General features: G+C 39.1%; 2 protein-coding genes across 2 annotated transcripts in view; one reads left to right on the top strand and one right to left on the bottom strand.

Annotated features, from left to right (window-relative positions):
- Positions 1 to 23,687, top strand: part of SHC4 (SHC adaptor protein 4) — a 142,747-nt gene that overhangs the window by 73,475 nt on the left and 45,585 nt on the right. The window contains exons 3-5 of the mRNA XM_050797168.1: positions 586 to 649; positions 7,489 to 7,608; positions 19,801 to 19,854. Coding sequence (XP_050653125.1) covers positions 586 to 649; positions 7,489 to 7,608; positions 19,801 to 19,854 — 238 coding nt within the window. The remainder of the gene's footprint in view (positions 1 to 585; positions 650 to 7,488; positions 7,609 to 19,800; positions 19,855 to 23,687) is intronic.
- Positions 12,061 to 13,988, bottom strand: EID1 (EP300 interacting inhibitor of differentiation 1). The gene has a single exon (XM_050797211.1). The coding sequence runs from the start codon at positions 13,707 to 13,709 to the stop codon at positions 13,143 to 13,145; it is 567 nt and encodes a 188-aa protein (XP_050653168.1). The 5' UTR covers positions 13,710 to 13,988; the 3' UTR covers positions 12,061 to 13,142.

Genomic DNA, 23,687 nt, shown 5'->3' with positions numbered 1-23,687 from the left:
AGGAGGAAATTTGATATTGATTTCTTTTCTTCTGTGAAATTACATGAAAGCTCAATGGCTTGTAGCAGCAACCTAGTCAATAAAACTCCATCTGAGACCACCTTGAAGTTCAACATTCTCCCGATCCTTTTAAATTTCCTCTAGTGTCAGGTTATTTTTGTATTTAATTGTCTTTAGTTCTGAGATACTATGAAGCTTTTTATTCATAACATTACAGAGATGATTTTGCTAGAGGTAACACTGCAAAGTATTTCCAGATGACAATGCCCTGCCCCTCCTTTTTGGTTAAAAATCAACAACACAAAAACCAAAATCTGAAAATCCAAGGAAAAACAGAGATGAAAAAAGCGAACAGTGGAGCTCCTTGTTGTGAAGCGATTGTTCACTGTTAGGGTGCTGCTAGGTTTTCCTGCAGAAGGAGTAAGTACAGCATTTCCTCCTGTGGGGCTGGGAGAATATCATGTGTGTTGGACTCACTATTATGTATGTGTACTTTTTGGTCGTGATAATTTCTAACATTTCTTAAACACTTACTGTGTGGAGGTAGTATGCTAAGTCTTTATTTGTATGGTTTCTGTTCTTTAGGGAAGCAATAAGTCGCCTGTGTGAAGCTGTCCCCGGGGCAAATGGAGCCATTAAAAAGCGAAAGGTAAATGTTGCGGTGGTTTTCTTGCTTTGTGTCCCTCATGATGGCAAAGAGAGTATGAAAATCGCTGTTAGTTCATCCCACCATATGACCCAAAGTCCAGCCTGGCCTTTATTAGGTGGCATGATATCAGAGCTGCACTCAAAGCTACTCTTCTCCCTCAAATCTTTCCGAGTTGCCCGAGGCTGTCTGACGTGGCGATGCCTCCAGCTGCAGAGGGGAGAAAGCCCCTGGGCTTTATGTCAGAAATGTAGGGTGCCGGACTTGGCTCTTACTGACCAGGGAGCATGGAATCTCATCTTGCTGAGACTCCGTTCTTCCTGTGGAGTGTGGAGTTAGGGAGTTGAACTAAATGACCAGTTTAGTGCCTTCCAGTTTCCACATTTTATAATGTATGTATTCTGCATTACAACATTTTAGACCTTTTAGGCTTCCTGGCCTGTTTTCTAGTATAAATATGGATAGCGGTAAAGGTGAGCTAGTAACGCATGGGTAGAGTAGCTTTCCCTGTGGAAAGAAAGCAAAAGTTTTGATGTTAGACAGACTCGGATTGAAGTCCTGCCTCAGCCACCTACAAACGGTGTACTCTTGGACAAGTCACTTAACCTCTTGGATCCTTGGTTTACTCATCTGTAAAATGGGAGAAAATAGCACTTACTTTATAGGGTTATGTAAGAAATAAATGAAGTGATGTCTACATACTACCTACCACGGCGTCTGGCATCTGTGTTAATGGTAGCTAGTATTATTGCTATTAAGCTGTGAGCCCTAGAATATTTTGTTGGTTTGAAAAGTCCAAAGGGCCGATACAAAAGCTCTTAAGATAACTATATAAATCATATAGAATTGCAGACTGTTTAAGTGTAGGGTTTTTTTTGTTTTGTTTGGCTTTTTGTTTTTTTGTTTTTTGTTTTTGAGACGGAGTCTCGCTCTGTCGCCCAGGCTGGAGTGTAGTGGCGCAATCTTGGCTCACTGCAAGCTCCGCCTCCCAGGTTCACGCCATTCTCCTGCCTCAGCCTCCTGAGTAGCTGAGACTACAGGCGCCTGCCACCAAGCCTGGCTAATTTTTCTGTATTTTTAGTAGAGACAGGGTTTCACCGTGTTAGCCAGGATGGTCTCAATCTCCTGACCTCGTGATCTGCCCACCTCAGCCTCCCAAAGTGCTGGGACTATAGGCGTGAGCCACCACACCTGGCTGAGAAGGGTTTTTAAAGAGATCTTCTGGTCTAACATTTTCATTTTGCCAGCTACTAAACTGAATCTGAGACAAGAGATGGTATTTGTCTGAGTCACTAGGGTGATTAAGGTCAGAGCCAGCTGTAGAAGCCAAGTCTTCAGATTCCCAGCTTAGGGTTCTATTTCTATACCATTCTGCCCTGTTTTCGGTTATCATTCTTCATTATATTACATAGGGCTGAACCAGTGTCACCCAGAGTGACTCAGAGAACCCACATGGTATGAAACATTCTGACAAATGGCTCTTAAATTCTATTAAGGACTCCCTATGACTAGTTTCTTTCACAGAACCCATGGTTCCAAAGTAATCTCTAACCTCTTCCTGCTTCTCATAATTTCTGATTAGAATGCTTCAACTGGATGATTCCAACTAACAGGCAAGATTTTCTCATCTAAGGAGCAGGGATTCCCCATCCCAAAATAAAACAAAGCAAACCTGGCTATCATCTATCTGGAAAGTACACTTGCAGAGAAAAACAGAAAAGCAGCTGGTTTCCTCCAATAGCTAGCATGTATTGAGTACTTAATATGTGCCAGGGACTCTTTCCAGCACTTTACCCCTTTTTCTTTTCTTTTCTTTTCTTTTCTCTCCACTTTATTGTGGTAAAATATCCATAACATAAACTTTACCATCTTAACCTTTTTTTTTTTTTTTTTTTGAGACGGTTTCACTCTGTCACCCAGGCTGGAGTCCAGCGGCTCACTGCAACCTCCGCCTCCCAGGGGTTCAAACAATTCTCAATGCCTCAGCCTCCCGAGTAGCTGGGATTGCAATCATGTGCCACCATGCCTGGCTGATTTTTGTATTTTTAGTAGAGATGAGGTTTTGCCGTGTTGGCCAGGCTGGTCTCTAACTCTCTGGCCTCAAGTGATCTACCCACCTCAGCCTCCCAAAGTGCTGGAATTATAGGCATGAGCCACCACTCCCAGCCTCATCTTAACCCTTTTTAAGTGTACAGTTCAGTGATATTAAGTACATTCATATTTTTGTGCAGCCATCACCATCATCCATCTTTAGAACTCTTTTCATCTTGCAAAACTGAAACTCTACACATTAAACCGTAACTCCCCAGTCCCCTATCTCCCCAGACCCTGGCAACCACAATTCTACTTTCTGTCTCTATGATTTTGAGTACTCTAGATACTATATATGAGTGGAATCATACAGTATTGGTCCTTTTATGACTGGCTTAATTCACTTAGCATAATGTCCTCAAGGTTCATCCATGTCATAGCAGATGTCGGAATTTACTTCCTTTTTATAGCTGAATAATTTTGCGTTGTATGTATAGACCACATTTTGCTTATTCATTCTTCCGTAGATGGACACTAGGTTGCTTCCACAGCTTAGCTATTATGAATAATGCTGCTATGAACGTGAGTTACAAAATCTTTTAGAGACCTTCCTTTCAATTATATTGGGTATATACCCAGAAGTAGAATTGCTGGATCATGTGGTTATTCTATTTTTTCATTGTTTGAGGAACTACCATACTGTTTTCTACAGCAGCTGTACCATTTTACACTCCCACCAATAATGCACAAGGGTTCTAATTTCTCCATATTCTCACCAAGCCTATTCACATTTTCCGTTTCTTTATGATTTCGTCTTGATAGGTATTCTAGCAATTTGTCCATTGTATCTAGGTTCTCCAACTTGTTGGCATACAATTGTTCACAGTAGTCTCTTATAATCCTTTTTATTTCTGTAGAATTGGTAGTAAAGTCTTCACTTTCATTTCTGATTTTAGTAATTTGAGTCTTTTCTCTTTTTTGCCTTAATTCATCTAGTTAAAGGTTTGCCAGTTTTGCCGATCTTTTGGAAGAACCAACTTTTGGTTTAATTAATTTTCTCTATTTTTCTATTCTCTATTTTATCTCTGTTCTAATCTTTATGATTTCCTTGTTTCCGCTAGCTTTGGGTTTTGTTTTTTTCTAGTTCCTTAAGTTACAATGTTAGGTTTTTGACTTGAGATCTTTCTGCTTTTTTAATAAAAGTGTTTATATTTATGATTTTTCCTCCTAGCACTCACTGTTTTCACTGCATCCCATAAGTTTTGGAATGCTGTGGTTTTTATACTTTGTTAATCATCACAAAAAACCTAGCCACAAGTGTTATTGTTTGTCCCCATTTTACAGATGAGGAAACTGAGGCCCCAAGAGGTTAAGTAACTTGCTCAGTGACCCAGTCAGTGTGTGGAGGAGCTAGGTCAAGCCCAGGTAGTCTGGTCCAGCATCTACACACTTAATCACGATGTTATCTGCCCTTTTGCCAAGCATCTGCCCTGCAGGGAGAGAGCCAAAAAACGATGTAGGGCCAGTTGAATATAGTCAGATCTTTGTTTGATTCCTTAGGTCTGTTAGATACTGCATCATTAGCAGTTTGGAGTGCTAATGGATAAATGATTTATCTATTTATGTGATCTCCTATGAGTTTTGAAGTCTAAAGGTTAATGAATAACTGAAAGAACTGGGGATTCCTGAGAGACTATGCCATATGGAGTAAGAAGAGCTAGGCTGCTATGTCAGTACCAATAAATTGACCCAGATACAGTCAATTAATGTTTCCCTATCTTAATGCTTTTCTCTTTGTAAAATATGGATAAGCACTTCTGCCAGGTCTGCCTCCACTCTTTTGTAAAAGTTGGTCAGTATCCCATCCTCAGCCTCCCCTTTCTGTTCCTTTCTCCTCTCATTCCCATAATGACCTCTCCCAAGGCCAGGGTCTACAGTTTCTCCCCTATCTCTTTCTTGAAGAAGAAATCCTGTAGCAAAATTGCCAAAATTCATTTTGAAAGTAGTAATTATAATCACTACAGTTTGTTAGCACTTTGCCGTATACTGTGCATTTCCATATACTTTATTATTAATACTAAATTTGATTCTCCTAAGACCTCCCATGGCTAGAGGTGGAAGAATGGAAGTGATAGTATTACTCCTGTTTTGTAAACAAAGACATTGAGGGGGTTCCAGAGTTGTCTAAGGTCCCTTGACAAGTTAGGATCACACCTGGGACTTGAATTCCAGTTGCCTCACTGCCCATCCTGTGTGCTTTCCACTCCTTTCTCTTCCATGGGTCTTTTAACTGTTAGGACATTTCTAATAATGGCATGAAAGACTTTGTCTCCTATATAATAAATACATTTTGGGCATATCCCACGAGATTAAGGTTATGGTGAGAACAAAATTAAGATGACTTATACAAAAGTTCTTTACAGATAACAAAATGCTTTTCAACTATGAGATAGTGTTATAATTTAATTTGCATTTCATATATATATATATATATATATTTTTTTTTTTTTTTTGAGCAACAGAGTCTTGCTCTATTGCCCAGGCTGGAGTGCAGTGGCATGATCTCGGCTCACTGTGACCTCCGCCTCCCAGGTTCAAGTGATTCTCCTACCTCAGCCTCCTGAGTAGCTGGGATTACAGGCACACGCCACCACACCTGGCTTATTTTTGTGTTTTTAGTAGAGACAGGTTTCGCCATGTTGGTCAGGCTGGTCTCCAACTCCTGACTTCGTGAACTGCTCACCTCGGCCTCCCAAAGTGCTGGGATTACAGGCATGAGCCACCGCACCGGCCTCTTAATAATACTTTTTAAACTAGCATGGAAAAGAAACTCTAGAGAAGCAAATGAACAACTTGCTGTTAATAAAATCGCTGCGGGGAACACAAAATCCCTGAATTGTGAGGCTCGCTTTGCCCAGAGCCGTGTAAGAAGCAAAGAAAGTAGACCAAGAGTCAGCTTTATGATGTGGTAATAGCTGTGAGGTTTAGGGCTCCTTCCTCACATTGTTTGCACTACATTTTAGAATGAGCTTGGAATTAAAAATAAAACTGTACATTAAATTTCAACAGTGTGGCCGGGCGCGGTGGCTCAAGCCTGTAATCCCAGCATTTTGGGAGGCCGAGACGGGCCGATCACGAGGTCAGGAGATTGAGACCATCCTGGCTAACACGGTGAAACCCCGTCTCTACTAAAAAATACGAAAAAAAAACTAGCCGGGCGAGGTGGCGGGCGCCTGTAGTCCCAGCTACTCGGGAGGCTGAGGCAGGAGAATGGCGTAAACCCGGGAGGCGGAGTTTGCAGTGAGCTGAGATTCGGCCACTGTACTCCAGCCTTGGCGACAGAGCGAGACTCCGTCTCAAAAAAAAAAAAGAAAAAATTTCAACAGTATGTGTTTAACAGTTTGGTATGGCTCCAGAATGAATCAAATGAGAGCAAAACTAGGACAGAAACAAATTGTGTTTTCACTGATTGCCTCAAAGTATTGATTCATATGCTGAGGAATCACTGATTTCCATCAGCTGGTCCACTTTCCAGCAGAGGATTTCAGGACTTAATCCAAGCATCCATCAAAGCATTTAAATCTCTCAAATTATTTCTTAGAATTTTTAATGTTGGGAAGGGCAAAAATAAGTAATAATAATAATAATAATAGCTCTCATGTACCTAGCCAAATACTGTGCTAAATGTTCTCCAGTTATTAATCTTCACAACAGCCCTTATGATGTGGCTACTGTTTTCCCCCCACTTTTTACATAAAAGGAAATTGAGGCTTAGAAAGGTTATTTGTCCAAGGTCATCAGTTGGTAAGTGGCATTTCTGCCTGAGGAAATCTACCAGCACACCCTCTCGCCCCCCTGTTGGTATGCCTTTGTGGACATATGACCCCAGTGCTTTTCTTTATAATTCCTGGGTACCCCCTACTCTCATGATTCTTCACCAAACTCCCACACCTCCTCTTCTTGAGAAATGCCTGGTCCAGAATTTTGACTTCTATCAAAACATGTCCCTTTCCAGATCGCGCCACTGCACTCCAGCCTGGGCGACGGAACGAGAATCCGTCTCAAAAAACAAACAAACAAACAAAAACAAAACAAACAAAAAAACATATCCCTTTCCTCAGGATCTTCTTCTAAATCTCTATTAGTAATTTCTGGTAAATCATCTTTATTAATGAGTTAATGTGGAAGGGGCTAACGCCTTCCTAGTAATATTTGTTCATTTTAACAATTAGGACCTTCTGAAAACAACGATTTAACCTAAAAGAATGCCCAATGTTAGAATTTCAGGCATCATGATTATCTGAAGGTAACAATTAGACTAGTAGAGAGGACTTTTTAACTCTGGCAAGGGAAAGATGAGGGAGGAACAGGGATGGCTTCAGAGAAGGAAGCAGTTGTGTAATTGGAGAGTTCATCAATGCCTTCTGTGGCGTTAGATTCAGTGGATTGTCAAATTTTTCTTCTTTTAGATTTGCCGTATTGAAAAGGACGCAAGAGTTCAGCTGGTCTAAACTCTCACAGGAATTTGTTTACATTCAAGCAGGAGTCCACTCCCAGCACCTGGGGAGGAGAGAAACTAGGAGAAAGTTCTGAGGCCCTAAATTTCACTACTTAATAAAGAATTTGCTGCATTCTGATTTTAAAAAAATGTTTATTTAATAAAAATCATTCCCTTTCATTTGATTTATATAAGGTAAAATAGAAAGGAAGAGTTTGGACTTTGACTCATTTTTAACATTTAAAAAACATTAACATTCATTCTGTGACAAAATTCCTGACAGTGTTTTGTTTTTCTTCTTTAATTTTTAAAGCCTCCAGTTAAGTTCCTATCAACAGTTCTTGGCAAAAGTAATCTTCAGTTTTCAGGAATGAATATAAAACTGACCATCTCAACATGCAGTCTCACACTGATGAATCTTGACAACCAACAGGTAAGATCACAAATGTCGTTTATAGTTTAACGTATCTATTTTTCCACAGAAGCCTGGGGATAATGAAAAGAATAAAGTTTTAGACAGAGTATGCCTACAACTTAAGACAGCACAAGGGAAAAATCTGCTGAAGATTTATGCATAACAATCATTAGAACAACAGCATTACCAACCCATCACTGGGGCATGTAACCACCTACATACGTGCCCCTACCTAATTGGCTTTGAATGAAGAACTAAGGTGCAAAGAACATAGAAAATATCATTTAGCAACTCATATCCTTAAATTGATCATTGATGTCTCCACCAACCCTCCCCAAATGGATAGCAATTCCATTATCACAACTGACAGACTGTGTGTTGGGCCAGGGTGCAGATGAGGGACAAACGGGAAAGGTGATGTTAGGGTTAGTGTTCTAGCAAACTGAAATTTAAGCAGAAAATATTTTCTTCCAATTCTTGTGGTTGAGAAGCTTTATAAAATGGTATTGTATAAAAGAGCATGCTTTCTTCCTTAATAATTTATGATACTGTGGTGTGCCTAAGTTTTCATTGTGAACCTCATTTCTCAAAGAACAGCATTGCTGAAGCAAATGTAGAATTTACGTAGGCATTGGGCTAAATATGTACCTTAACAAGGACATTTTGTTTGGCTTGCTTTTAATTTTTTAAACTAAATTCCTTCTATCAGGTTATGTATGTGTGTTCAGATCTGATTTTCCTCTTTGTCTAATATGTTGTGATCCAAGTTTCTTTACAGTTAAGGTTTTATTGTGTGGAGTGCTGTTGATCAAGGTTTAATGTGTACTTAATAATAATAACATGCTAAAAGCTCTGAGGTTACATATGGGTTGAAATGCTGACTTTACCACTTACTAGCAAGTGACTCTACTACTCTGGGCTTCAGTTTTCTTCATCAGTGAAATGAGGATTATGGTACTTATTTATAAGGTTTCTGAGAGGATGGATTTTAAGTGTCTCATAGGTCTGTTTAGAGGATTCAATGAGATAATAGATGTAAATTATATAGCATGTGCCAGTCACATAATACCTATTATTATTATTTACTCAAATATTCTCAGAGACCTTTTCATATACTCAGTACTTAATAGGAAGAACATATTATAAGATTATAAAATTATCAGTAACATATAAGTACAGGTTTTGAGGGCTATTTTATTTTCTAAATTAAAAAACAGAATAAAATACACTGTTTAAGCAGTAGTATACAACACCTTAGAGGAAAAGTGCTAACATGAAACAGTTACAAGTAAATTCTTGTCTAGTTGGGTCCTGATTGATCTTCCAAGAGTGGTGATGCCATTGGTGTAAAGAGAGCATAACATTTTGGGCTGTGCTTGGAAGACATGACACATATGAGTGGTAAAACATTCATTCAGTCATTCTGACATTTCGACTTCAGTACATATGTAGATGCAAAATTTATTTTTAGTTTTCATTCACACGGATGGTACTACGAAAGTTCAATGCTTTTAGTTATGAAATCTCACTAAGTAGAGGAGCCCTCAGATTATCTTGGAGTTTTGTAAGGGAGGAAGAGTGGGCAAAGCTGAAGCCATCATAATGACAGCCTTTTGGGTAGAATCTAATGATCATTTTTTAAGATGACCCTTTCTGTGGGGTTCCTGAAATGAATGAGGAATTTATGAAGAATGGGATTGTGGTGTATGTGGTGGGGCAGAGTTTATTCTCAGTCTCTCTTTCCCCTTCAGTACCCTTCTTTAGGGCAAAGTATTACTACCCATCCATAACCTTTCAGGCAAAACAGAGGTGAGGATAACGGGTGATTTTCATTACCAGTAACTGTAGTAATATGATGTGCCTTTTAAAGTAATCCACATCTTTTCTGCACTGGTGCCATGGAACGGGGTTGTATTCAGCCCACTGCTGGAGTGGGGACCAAAGTTAAGATCTCATTTATCTCAGACCTGAGGGCTGATTTTTAATAACTATTTTGAGCTTTTCTGCAGGCCTAGGGGAAATGGCTGGCAGGTGGGAGAGATGTGCCACTGTAGAGGCCTCAACTCAAGAAGCTTTATGTCTTGTGAGAAAGGCAACTAAAATGTTTAAGAAATGAACACAGCGAAGATTAGAGACCTTGTGGATACAGCACAAGAAAAGGATTAATTAAATCCTTAACGCTACCACTGGAAGTTCTAAAATAAATACAAAGAAATATTAATGCTTTCCCCATCCCCACTTAATTTCTAAGATATACTTTGGACTAAAAACAAAGGTTCAAGTTTATGGATATATTCATAGATGATAGCATTTATGGAACAGATAGTTCACATTTATCTTTGGTCACTGAGAACATCAAGAATATAACCATTCGTTCCCAGAAAATATTTTACAAACCTCCAGAGGCAGAAAATATTAAACATGTAATGCTTGCAATTTTTAAATATTACCATATTTCAAGATGGGAAAATACACTTTTGCAAGGGTAAGTTATAGGTATTTCCTTGTTTCAAAATTCAAGCGACAGACTTTATTGACATACTTTAATATAGTATTTTAGGGCCTCAAGCAAAAACGTCAGAGTCTCAGTAGCTCACACTCCCACTAATTCTTTACTGATTTCTACAACTCTAACAGATACTGAATTCAGAAGGGTAATAGAGTTAAGGTAAAACAGGCAAAAACTGAGACATCCTTTAGTCTCTACAAGGAGAGGCAACTTGAGATATTTAGAGGCCAAGTAGGTAATGCAAGCTGTGTAAGCACAAGAAAAAACAATGGTGCAAGCCCAATGATAAATATCAAGTGCTACCTGGCCTCTATGTTGGGGAGATAACACTGACACTTGGCAAACAGAACACCTTCCTTGTCTAAAGGTGAATCAGATGTTTTTGTTTGTTTGTTTGCTTTTTTGTCTGTTTGGTTTTGGGCTACATAGGTCTATAGGTCAAAGGCTCCCAGATCTTTTACTTTAAAAAAATAATAATAAAAAGGTAAGAATCTAGATTTTTAGCTGCTATCTCTGTACTGAGATGTTGGTCTCTTAAAATTATAAGCATGAACCAAACAAAATAGATCTGTGGCCTGAAGATAGCCAACATGGGATATCTGATCTAAGCGAACATTTGTAATACATATGGATAAATTTGCAAAACTCTCCCTAATCACACTGTGTACTCAAAAGCTTCTTTAAATCCCCTATCTTGCAAAATCAGTTAGAATTTCCCCAGAACTCCTTTCTCTAGTTCCCTTAAATGAAGATACACACACACACACACACACACACACACACACAAACACACACACACTCTCACACACATCTTCATTTAGTCCTCACAATTTGTAAGGTACATCCAATTGTCCCTATTTTCAGTTCAGGACCCGAGCCCGAGAGATTAATTTCCCAGTTACTGAGCTAACAAATAGTAGAACCCAAATTTTAACCAAGTAGTCTGGTTTGTCTGTGGTAACTGCATGTAAAGGAAATACAAATGATTTTACACCCCTAAAAGGGGTGTTAAAATGTTAATTTTCTATCCTCAATAAATACAAATAAGTATTTACAATTTTCATTGTCTCTCTGCTTACTGCCTATTTTTAAGACTGAAAAACAACCGAGCCAATTGCAGAGCCCAAGTTTTTCTCCCCAAGATGGGCCTTCAGATGTAACAGGGAGTGTTTCCCACCCCCAACTCTTGTGCCCTACTTAGTCCCAGAGAGAAACAGAATCACAACCTTCTAGTTTGTGGACGTCAGATTTTTTTTCCTCAAGAGTTTATCTTTCCTAGTAAAGATAAACATCTGGAGGTAAATACAACCAGCCAGTTTATTGTGCACTAGCATACCCCCATTCAAACTAATTTACATCACACATGCAATTAATTATCCACACTCATCTGACCGTAGCTACAGGCTAATTGAGATAGCAGTGGAAGTGGTAGGATTAAGAAGTCTAAGCACCAACACTTTACTTCCACCATCTCTCCCTCCCAACCCAGCTAGTGTCTGAACAATTCTGATCATCCTTGTCACAGTCCTATCTTTTACAGATCTCTCTCCCCAAAAGGCAGGATGACCATAAAATAAATAATGCTCTGAATTGTCCTGTTGCATTGGATATTTGTTCTTTACTGCTATAATGGAGCAGAAGCATCTGGAACCTTTTTACTGATCATGATAAAACCTGCTGATATACTCATTTTGCTGAACATAGCCTTCTGATGTAATCATTACTCTCCTAGAACCTCAGCATCTTAGTAAGGTAACCATGGCAACATACTCATTGATAGGGCAGGTTTTCCTAGACCAGCAAATTCTTGTAGGGCAAAAACTTAATTTACAAAGTTTAATTTCCAGAAATTAATTTGTGAATTAGATAGCTGAAGCTGGATTATTTTCCCTTAATACTGGTTAACACATACAATAAAAACTAGTATAAAGTATGTATACAATATTATTAGCCAAACAAAATACACAGAACAAGAAATTTTATTATCTCCAATGCTGGTGCATAACAAATAACAAGCTTAATTAGAGGAGGAGACAGAGGGAAACTTCAGATACCAAGGTAATTTCTGGGTAGGTTTAAAACCTTTAAAAGTTGATAGAATAACTGTTCATAAAGTCTTTTTAGATATAGGGCTTTTTACTTGACAACTTTTTATTAACAGTTCTTACAATATGAAGTTCAACTAAAGTATTTCACCTTGCAAGTTAAAACAGCAAGCAAAACAAAATTTCTCTAGTATATAACAGCGTGAGCAATGGTTTCTTTGTACATTCACACACATTTAGTGTCTAGATTTGAAAGTTTTTAATTAAAGATGTCTTAATTTTTGACTTTTAAAAATGGTTATGACAATGAATTTTCTTGATTTATATATCACAGTGGCTTTATAAATGATCAAGATACATGTACAAACAAAATTTCAGACGCTCTTGGAAACACATCTTAAGATACAGAGCACATGTGATACATCTTTGAGTTTACTCATCCTTTTGGAATAATGAAGAATACTTCATTTGTCTTACACTGAAAATTTAGCCTTTGATAACTACGGCTTGACTAGATCACAAAATAGAATTTCCCAAGTTTTCTTAAACTTTCAGTCCAAATAACTCAAAAGATATGTGTCCTAGTTGGATACATTTTTTCTCATTATATAATTAATATCAGTGGGCTCTTGTATTGGCAGTTTGTCTTGGTCATGACTTATTCTTGCAAAACCATCTTTACAGCAAACAAATATGAAAGATATTTTCCCCAATGCAAGGAAAATAATCTGGATCAATAACAAAGTCAAAGCCATAGGTGTTTTAGCACATTCTTGATAACAGATTTCAACGGTCTTAAAATCTTTTTTCCTTTTTCTTTAATGATTCTCCTTTTTCACAACTGTGCAGTCACTGTCCTATTGTCTTCTATTCTGAAAAACAAATTTTTTTGAAGGTCAAGTTTTTCAATGGCACAAAACTATTTGGAATGAACCCAAAAGATAGCGGAAAGTTGGGTCCCTCCTCAAGTAGTTTCCTCCTCTTTTAACAGCATGTAACTACTCTCTATCAATAATCTCATCACAGCCGAGTTCTTCGGTCAGACGATTGACAACCATCAGTGAAAAAAGCTCTTCGATAAAAGCTAACTGATCAAACGGGGTCTTCTCATAATGCATCTGAAACCCGCCATCCAGGGCTGCTTCTCTTGTTCTCAGAAACATCTTGTCGGCCTCTTCAAGAGCAGCTGATACTCTGTAGCCGGCACCACTAAGCTGCTCCTCTTCGGGATAGTCGTAGTCGTCTTCCCAGTCATCAAATTCCTCGCCCTCGTCCTCGCTCTCGAAGTCTGCGCCCGCCACCTGGCCTGGCTGCTCCCCAGCGTTGGGCCCGTTAGCAAGGCTCCGTTTCCCCTCTGGCGCCGCCATTGGCTGGGCCTCCTCCTCCTCCATTGGGCCTTCCTCCTCGAGCTGTGGCGGGGCCCCGTTGCGGGAGGGACGCAGGGATAGCTCCCGGCTCCCGCTGCCTACCTCCATCTGCGGTAGGTCACCCTCGCCAGGCATCACATCCATTTGCAGGTCACTGCTCTCTTCATACAGCTCGGACAACTCGGCCATTTCCGACATTATGCAAACCGCTCAACCTCTCGGAAAAAGCTTCCAGCAAGATAGATGCTGCGCGGCCGTGCGTTTGTGCGCGTGCGCAAAAGCTGCGCGCTTGCGTAACCCCGCGCGCAGGCGTGGTCCTCAGGTACCGCCTCCTGCTTGGCGCGCCACTGTGGTTGGAGTAGCTCAATGTTTTTCCCGGGATGTGGGCGTCGCTTTTTGAGCTAAGTTTCCGTCGATTCGAACTTGGTATCTAGGGACCCTGTAGGCAAGAGCGTAACAGTTTCTGTGTTACTTAACCCTACTGTTGCTTGTGATGCAGCAAACTGGAAAATAACTTTACATGGCCCTCCTAACATTAATGTGCCTCCCCTCCCTTCTTCCTCCTCTCCAGGGCAATTTATCTATGTGCTGATGACTTCTAAATCCACGTTTCCAAACCAGACAACATCCATAACCACAGATCAGCATATTAAGAACTAATCCATTCTGTCCTTTTAGTGTTGTCATTTAAAAAGTTAAATTCACAAACGACATATATATTGTCCTTTTTTTTTTTTTTTTTTTTTTTAGTTATAGCGAAGAAATACTTGGTCCCATTTCTTTTCTCCGGGTAGGTATTTTTCCACTATTACCAACGCGGCGTGTACTCTTTAAATTCTTTTTATTTGCATTTACATGTATCTTTATGTATTCATAGCAAAATACTATTTTGTGTGTTTTTTAAAAACATGTTTTACCTGTCTTCAACTTAAAAGCCTCTGCTTTTAAGTTGTATATACTTCTATGAATTATATGACTGTGTATACTTAAGGATTCAAGCACGTTTCATTTATTCTGCACTTTATTTCTATTATTATAACATTGTAGTTACGTAGAATTATACAACTCACCATAATGTAGAATCAGTGGGAGCCCTGAGCTTGTTTTCCTGCAACTAGACGGTCCTGCAACTAGACGGTGATGAGACACAGTGACACCCAAGGTGTGTTCCTTATGTCCAGTGGATTCTGTAATCTCATTTTGGTTGCTGTTACTGTGGAAAATCCTGCCTCACAAAGATAGGATGTTGAAAATGAAAGGAGACTTTTCAGTACTTTTGTGGCAATCTCAGGATATTCCGCCTTGACTTTAATCGAGAACGTATGGAGATTTGAAGTTGTCTCAAACATACTTTTAAGGCCACCGCCATTTGCAATATCAAGCAGTTGATCCTCTTCTAGCATGGACAAAGTGGATTCACCTGGCTTATTCACAAATGGGTCACAGATCCATTCTGTCTTTTGTGAATGGGAAGTGTGATGGTTAATACCGAGTGTCAACTTGATTGGATTGAAGGATACAATTATTTATCCTTGGTGTGTGTATGAGGGTGTTGCCAAAGGAGATTAACATTTGAGTCAGTGGACTGGGAAAGGCAGACCCACCCTTAATCTGGGTGGGCACAATCTAATCAGCTGTCGGCGTGGCTAGAATATAAGCAGGCAGAAAAATGTGAAAAGAGACTGGCCTAGCCTCCCAGCCTAAATCTTTCTCCTGTGCTGGATGCTTCCTGCCCTCGAACATCGGACTCCAGGTTCTTCAGTTTTAGAACTGGGACTGGCTCTCCTCGCTCCTTAGCCTCCAGATGGCCTATTGTGGGACCTTGTGATAGTGTGAGTCAATACTTAATGAACTCCCCTTTACATATATATATATGTGTATATATATGTGTGTGTATATGTATATATGTGTATATATATTCCATTAGTTCTGTCCTTCTGGAGAACCCTGACTGATACGGGAAGTAATGCTCAAAATCTCTGGAAAGCTGAGATAGGTGATCATGCACCAGCTGGGAGAAAGAAGACCCTGGCTCAGTCTCTTTCAAAATCTCTGCTGATGTTTGAAGTGTCAGAAATCCCAGTGTTCATTTGTCACCCCCATGATTCCAGTTTAGCTTTGAAAGCAGCCACTTTATCTGCCAACTTGAACACAGTTGTTGTTCTTCCCTGAAGTGACAGATAGAGTTCATTGAGCAGGTTGAATACGTCACACAAGTAAGCAAGTTTTGTGACCCATTCTGTGTTACTGAAATGTGCTGCCAATGGTGACTGTTTTTCTAAAAAGAAATCTCTGCAGCAGCTCTCTTAACTCGAAAACTCTGGCCGGTGATCTACCTTTAGAAAGCCATCTCACTTCTGTGTATAAGAGAAGACATTATGTGCTCTGCGTCCATCTCCTCACAGAGCTGTGCAAACAGATGTGAGTGAAGGGCATGTATAATATGGTTGATAATTTTAATCACATACTGCAAAATGTTGTTAACTTCAGGTGACATTTTCCAACTAGCCATCATTTCTGTATGGATGACACGGTGCATAGACTCACATTCAGAAGCGACCTCTTTGACCTGATTAGTGAAACCAAAATGCCATCCAGTCATGGCAACTGCTTCACCCATGCATATACCGATGCAAAATGACTGATTCCATTTTCCTGATATGTAATTATTCAAAGACTTGAATAGTTCTGCAGCTGTGGTGCTGGTTGGCAACAAAAGTGCATATAATGTATCCTCATTCACATCCTCCTGAAAAATATATCATACTCAAAAAAGCATTGTTGCTTTGTTGTCAGCATCAGTAGACTCATCAACCTGGATTGTGTACCACGGTGACTCATTAATCCTTTCTAACAATTGTACCTCATTATCCTCTGATATTTAATCAATTCATCTAGTTGTGGTGCTAGCCAAAAGAGGAACCCATGCCACCTTTTGAACTGCAGCCTCTCCTAAAAGTTCATGACAAATGTCCTTAGTAGCAGGCAGGATCAACTCTTCACCAATAGTAAAGGGCTTCTTAGCTTTAGCAAAGTGGTTAGCCACTAAGAATGATGCTCTCAGTGCAGACACATTTGATGAAGTGGTAGCCTTCAATAATTGCTTCTATTCTTTATGTTCACATTGTTTTCTTTTGAAAAACTCCAAAGGCTTAGTATTAATGCAGGGTGCTTGGTCTCCATGTGACAAAGCAGTTTAGAAGGCTTCATGGATTTGTTACACAGCCACTTGCTACATATTATACAAAGTGAGCTTGGAGAATGTGAATCACCTGTTGTAATGAACTGGTATTTTAAGTAGGACTCTTGATATTTTCTTTTAAATGCAGCTTTGTTTTTGTTGGCAGCCTTAAAGTCTTCTGCAGTCTCATCGTGGATCTTTCTCCCTTTTCAAAGAAGCTCTCCAGCGAAGTTTGTTTTTTACTTATTTTGGCTAGGGTTAGCTAATGGGCTTACCAAAACTGACTGAGAAAGTGCACGGTGCAGGAAAGAGACATGGCTGGAAGTGGTAAATAAGATAATGGGCGGGCCAGGCACAAACTAAAATCGTCAGATTCTGACTTAAAGCCTGCCATCAGCTGCAGCTGTACAAACTGAAGTACATCAACTCACTTGCCACTATGTAGCCTGCCACCAGATGCAGCTTAAGTGTCACTTGCTACTTACTGGTAGGGTTTTGATATGAGTCTGCAAGCAATTGATTTATTATGGTCTCTGTGCAGTCAAACCTCTCTGCTATTGTTAATCTGTATTTGCAGCCACTCCCCAGCGCTAGCATCACCACCTCAGCTCTACCTCAGATCATCAAGCATTAGATTCTCATAAGGAGCATGCAACGTAGATCCCTCATATGCGTAGTTCACAAAAGGGTTCATTCTCCTATGAGAATCTGACGTCACCGTTCGTCACCGTTGATCTGACAGGAGACGGAACTCAGACAGTAATGTGAGCAACAGGAAGCAGCAGTAAATACACATGAAGCTTCTGTCGCTCACCCACTGCCCACCTCCTGCTGTGCAGCCCGGTTCCTAACAGACCACAGACTGGTACTGGTCTGTGGCCAGGGAAGTTGGGAGCCTCTGCTCTATTTCTCCTCACCATGGACACATAATTTCTGGCTGACTGCTGCTTGGTGTCACATTTATCATAGACTAAAAGTTCTTAAATACATGAGTCTATTTTTAGACTTTGAATTCTTGTGAAATTTCTACACTTTCATATCTTGCTGTTTGATCAGGAATATTTTGTCTTTGTTCTTTAAAAAATTGCCCTAACTCTTCTTGCTCATTTATTCTTTCATATGAATTTAGGGGCATCTTGAATATGATATTATAATATTTCTTATCTGATAAAGGAATTCTTATACATTTGTTCTTTTAAAATTTGCTTTAGCTCTCTTGCACATTTATTCTTCCATGTGAATTTTAGAAGCATTTTTATTGGGATTGCATGGAATTTATAAATTAATCTGGGGTAGGATTGACACCTTTGTCATACCGTCTTCTCATATGTGAAAGTGATATATATCTTTCTATTTGTTCAGGTCTTATTTATACTCTTCAATGAAGTTTTCCAAAAAGCATTACATGATTCTTATTAGTTTTATACTAAAGTACTCTTACAAAGTATACCTTTCTCCCCCAAATACAGTGTCTAATTGGCTTTCGTTTGTTTGTTTGTTTTTTGAGACAGTCTCACTCTGTTTCTCAGGCTGGAGTGCTGTGGTACGATCTCGGCTCACTGCAAGCTCCACCTCCCAGGTTCACGCCATTCTCCTGCTTCAGCCTCCCAAGTAGCTGGGACTACAGGTGCCCACCACCATGCCCGGCTAATTTTTTGTATTTTTAGTAGAGACGGGGTTTCACCATGTTAGCCAGGATGGTCTCGATCTCCTGACCTCGTGATCTGCCCACCTTGGCCTCCCAAAGTGCTGGGATTACAGGCGTGAGCCACCGTGCCTGGCCAACTATTGTTGATATATGGGAATGACATTGATCTTTGTATATTGACTTTGTTTTTACTGAAATATAAATGTAGACAAGTACACAGATAATAAGTCCATAAGAATTATCACAGAATGAACAGTTGTATAACCAATACTCTGATCAAGAAACTCCAGCATCCCGGAAAACTGTTTGCCCCTTCTTCCTGTGCTCCAGAAATAACCACTATTCTGATTTCAAATACCATAATTTTGCCTAGTTTTGAACTTCATATAAATTAAGCCATGCAGTATATATTCTTTGTATTAGGCTTCTTTTGCTCAACAAACATGTTGTTGCTATATAGTATGCCACCATTTGAATATTACAATAGTCATCATTGGGGTTGTTTCCAATTTAGGCCTTTATGAACAGGGCAGTTATTATCTTCTTTGAGAATATTTTTTGTTGCACATATTTACACAATTGTGTTGGATATACATCTAGGAATAGAATTGCTTGGTCATCTCATATAATCAGCTTTGGTAGATTCTGTCACACAATTCTGAAAACAGGATTAGTCAATAGGTGCATAGTTGGTGTTTTAATGAACCTTCAAAATAGCATGACAAATATGGCTCTGCAAATGGTCATTACACTGTGGTTTCCAAACAAGCAATCCTAGACTCTCAAATAAGGGACAGTCTTCTTAGCTGATTAATGCACTTTACTTGGTGATTCTTATTCATATTAGAAGTCTTAATGTTAGTGCCTTGCTCAGGATACATTTAGTAGTGAATGACTGAAATCAAATTCAAACTAACTTTTGCAAAAATAAACAAAAATATAAAGGGACAGGGTGAAATATATTGGTTAAAGTGATGGAACAAATGTTACCAGCAGACTTTTTTTTCCTATTTTTAGTTCTCAGTTCTGATTTTCATCAGAAGAAAAACTTCATATTCCAGCAGACTTTTCTCACATAGCAGCGTAATATGGCCCCCAGAAGCTTTGGGCTTACATAGTTTTTAATGGCAGAGAGAGATGCTTTCTCTCCTATTATTCATTTCAATTCTTCTCAAAAGACATTGATTGGCTCTGCTGTATCCAGAGAGATGGTATTTTCTGATTGGCTAGCCCTAGATAATATTCCACCTGGGTAGGCAAGGGCAGTGAGATGGGCATTACAAAATCACCAGAATCTCATGGTTTAAATGAGATTATTATAGAGCGTAGGTGGGGTGGTTTCCAAAGGGATGCTGATCAGGTAAAAACAAAACAAACAAATGTATGTCTATTACTGTTACACTGTATATAACTAGAAATAATGATTACTTCATATTAGCATACATGTTTATGTTTTTCAGATTATTGCAAATCATCATATGCAGTCTATTTCGTTTGCCTCTGGAGGGGATCCTGTAAGTATGGATTCACAAAAGTTCTTTTTATGAGTTAAAATAACTTCTTGACGTTTGGGGCTGGATGATAAAAAAAAACTTTTACATAAACCATATTAGCCACTACATGTCTTTTCCTAACATCCTATTACAGTCTGTGAATCGCTACATGTAGCAGATAATAAAAAATTTGCCTTGGGCAAAATATTTCCTATCATTAAATTTTAAAATATTTGGATTAGTAGATGAATCTAGTAGTGCTGCATTATGTTATTAGCCATGGAGTTATCATCTAATAAGCTTCCTGTTGATAATGTCTAGGTCATGAAAAGCAAGTGTGTCACACATGTGTTGCTCAATCCTGCCTTAGAATTTCTTCTCAACACAGAGTTTCTGGCACACTTTACTAATCAACTGCACTTGGTATATCAACCAAGTCAACTAAGTCTAATCTGGAATGAGCAACCAGGTTTGCAGGAGCTCATGGAGGAAATGCTGAGCTGGGGAGAGAGAACTTGTAGTTCTTCTCTACTAAGAAGAGGTTGTGTGGTACTCATTTCCTGGAAATTGTACAGGATTTCTCCAAGCCTACTTTGCAGAATGGAGTGTCATTCCTTGACTCCCTACTGCACCATTTCTGGACCAGAGCAAAAGGAGAGGGGCTTTGAAGCTAGGGAGCCTGCAACTGAGCAAGAAGCAAATCTGTTTAAACTGAGGGAGTAGAAGAATACTTTTGCCACTCTGTGACATTATCGGTCTTTTTATTGTACTCTTTCCTCTTCTAACCTTCCATATGTTTTGATGAAAGGTTAGAAGAGGACAGAGTATGACTTTCATAATGGTTAAACATCAGTAATGTCAAGAAAACAGCGGGAACATACACAGACCTTGTTCTTAGAATGTATTACCTTCTTTTCTGCAAAGCATTTCTTTTAAAAAAAATTATATCCTTCAGGAACGAACCAATAAAATTCAGTTTAGCAATTGATTGTTTTCTATCCACCACATTTAGTTTTCACTTCTAATTGAGGAATAAAATGTAGAGTCATCAATGATAGGATGATAACCTAGAAACCCAAGAAAATATGAGGATGCTAAAAACTAAATCTGGCAGCTGATATCATGGTAGTTTTAATTTGTTTTAAACTTTTTGCTAAATATGCAATGGGGGAGAAATAATTGTATATCGCAAAAGGAAGTAAAGTTCTGAAGTTACTCTGTAATCATTGCTTCATTTACTGGCATCTAAAGTATTTAAGCAGGTTCTTCCACTTGGGTGTTGGTGTAACTTACCTGTGTATAAAATATGTAGCTAAATGCTATTTAAATTAGCCAATTCTTAAAAACACCTCAATAATTACTTGTCTTCACATTGGCTACCAATGACCCAAAGTATTTAAGCATGTCAAACCAAGACATGCTTTTTTTTTTTTTTTTTTTTTTTTGAGACGTAATCTCACTCTTGTCACTCAGGCTGGAGTGCAGTGGCATGATCTTGGCTCACGAAGCACATGGAAGAAAAGCAGCCTTCCTAGGATTTCAAACCCTTGTTTTCTAATTAATGGTTATTCAGTTTCCCCTTTAGGCATCACTACTTCCTCATCTTTTAGCCTGGGGTGTAGTTATTTTCAAATAACTATTATATATTAGTTCTATGATGCTGCCATTTTTAAAAGTAAACCAAATGTTAAGAGTTCTACCTTTTCCCCAAGAAATTCCACAGATGCCTAATTGTGAATTCCCATTAGCAAATAAGGGACATACAAGGTGTCAGGTGCTTAGCAGCTGCTATTTGAACCCAAGAGCCTATCTGGACTCTTTTCCATCCAGCCTTGTAATCTGGCCTCATTAGCAACACCAAGGATGATGGCTGGCAGAGAGGGTCTACTGAATCCGGGCTGAAAAATACCAGCACTTTCTCGTCTTCCTAGCTCAGTCATCCATGAAGGAATTCAAATACTTTTCTTAAGAGATTTAAAGTAGTGTTTATACATGTAGTATGAAAAATAATTATTGGTGTTTGCCCTAAATTTCTCCAGGGTTGTCATCATGTTAGATTGGTGTGCAAACACTCATTTACTCAAGGCATGCCCTGAATGATTTCTATTATTGTTCTCCAGAATCTTAAATCTTTTCATACTCTCTTCACGTGCCTTTAGTTCTTTAAATTGACCAAAGCACCGTTCCTATCAAAAACAAACAGTAAATAATTTGTGGCAACTATGGGGAAGGTTTGTACCTGCTGCATTGAGAGCACCTCTGTGCTCTCTGAAGCTGGTGAGAAAGCCTGTTGATTCAAATTTAAAATAGAAATCTGGCGGCAGTGCCATGGCTTAGTTGGTTAAAGCACCTGTCTAGTAAAATAGAAGTCTGGAGCCACCCTAAGCACTGGCATTAGAAATCATCTCTATGAAGTTTTACCATCAGGTCAGGGAGGCAGTGTGATGTACTGCCAGGCTTTGGAGTCAAGTAGACTTGACTTATTTAAATTCCCTAAACTCCAGAGTCCTCATGTGTAAATGGAGGATAATCCCTATTGCCTGACAGTGTTGTGGGAATTAAGTGAAATGATGCGTGGTTAGTGTTAGCACAGTGCCTGGCACACCGTCACAAGAAGTAACTACTACCACTATTGCTAACACATGCCCATATTTGTTTTAGGATACTAACCGAGATAGTTTACAGCTTTAGGGCGAACTACATACAAGGGTAGGAAGCTGACTTCAAAGTCCCTTTGGTCCAACATAGTAATCTTTCTCCAAGATTTCCTCCAAAATTTCAAAAATAATGAATAGTCTTCTCATCTCTTGGCCTTTGCTCACCCTCATTTTTACTCTCTTTGCAAAAACAGTTAACTTGTTTTCCATCCGTCAGCCCTGAAAACATTTGTTGGTAATGTCTCTATGGCTATATATACTTTCTCCACTTAACAAATGCATTGTGAATATGTCAAAAATTAAATATGTTTAAACATATTTTCCGCGGGCGCCTATAGTCCCAGCTACCCGGGAGGCTGAGGCAGGAGAATGGCGTGAACCTGGGAGGCGGAGCTTGCAGTGAGCTGAGATCTGGCCACCGCACTCCAGCCTGGGTGACAGAGCGAGACTCCGTCTCAAAACAAAACAAAACAAAACAAAACAAAACAAAACAAAAAACATATTTTCCCTTGCTATTTGTGCTTTACTTTTAGCATTCTGTAAATTCTCCCAAATGTTTACAGCTATAGAATTTTAGAACTATACCAGCGTTGGAGGCTGTTTTGAAGATGAGGAAACTGAGGTCTGGAGAGGTCTCACAGCCTCTTTCCCATAATTGGACCTACCAGACAGCATGACTGGCATCAGACCACCTCGTCACTTGAATAAGAGTGGCAAAGTCCCCAGCAATTGTGCTTTTCCTTCTAAATTCACGTAAAACAAAGCCCATAGATATGGCGTTATTTATTTAGCGGATATTTAAAACCTTTTTTCTTTTTGCATAAGAGAAATTTACTTAGGTATGTGTTATTATTATTTTTTTAATTGCCCAAGACGAGTTATGCTGACCCTGAGATCCGCTTCCTGTGTGATGATTCATTGTGGGTTATTAAGTGATTGTCCTTGAGGGTATTACAAACATGGGCTTTTATTTCCTGCCAGTTGATTGCATCTTCCCTCTAGAGAGTCATACTTCTGATCTGCAAATGGCATTGTGTGTATTTTTTTCCCGAGAACTTAGATAACAAAAAGCATCTTTAATTATTAAAACCTTATCATTCATCAGCTTACTGTTTTCGATAAAAACTGGGATTACCAAGTGGCATTTTGTTTGTTTGTTTTTACAAAGTCAGCAGTGCATCTCTTTTTGAACTTCTT

This window comes from Macaca thibetana, chromosome 7 (genome assembly GCF_024542745.1).
Source record: "Macaca thibetana thibetana isolate TM-01 chromosome 7, ASM2454274v1, whole genome shotgun sequence".
In the NCBI taxonomy this organism is placed as follows: domain Eukaryota; kingdom Metazoa; phylum Chordata; class Mammalia; order Primates; family Cercopithecidae; genus Macaca; species Macaca thibetana.
Note: the sequence above shows the minus strand (reverse complement) of the source record. Positions and strands in the feature narration are given on the sequence as shown.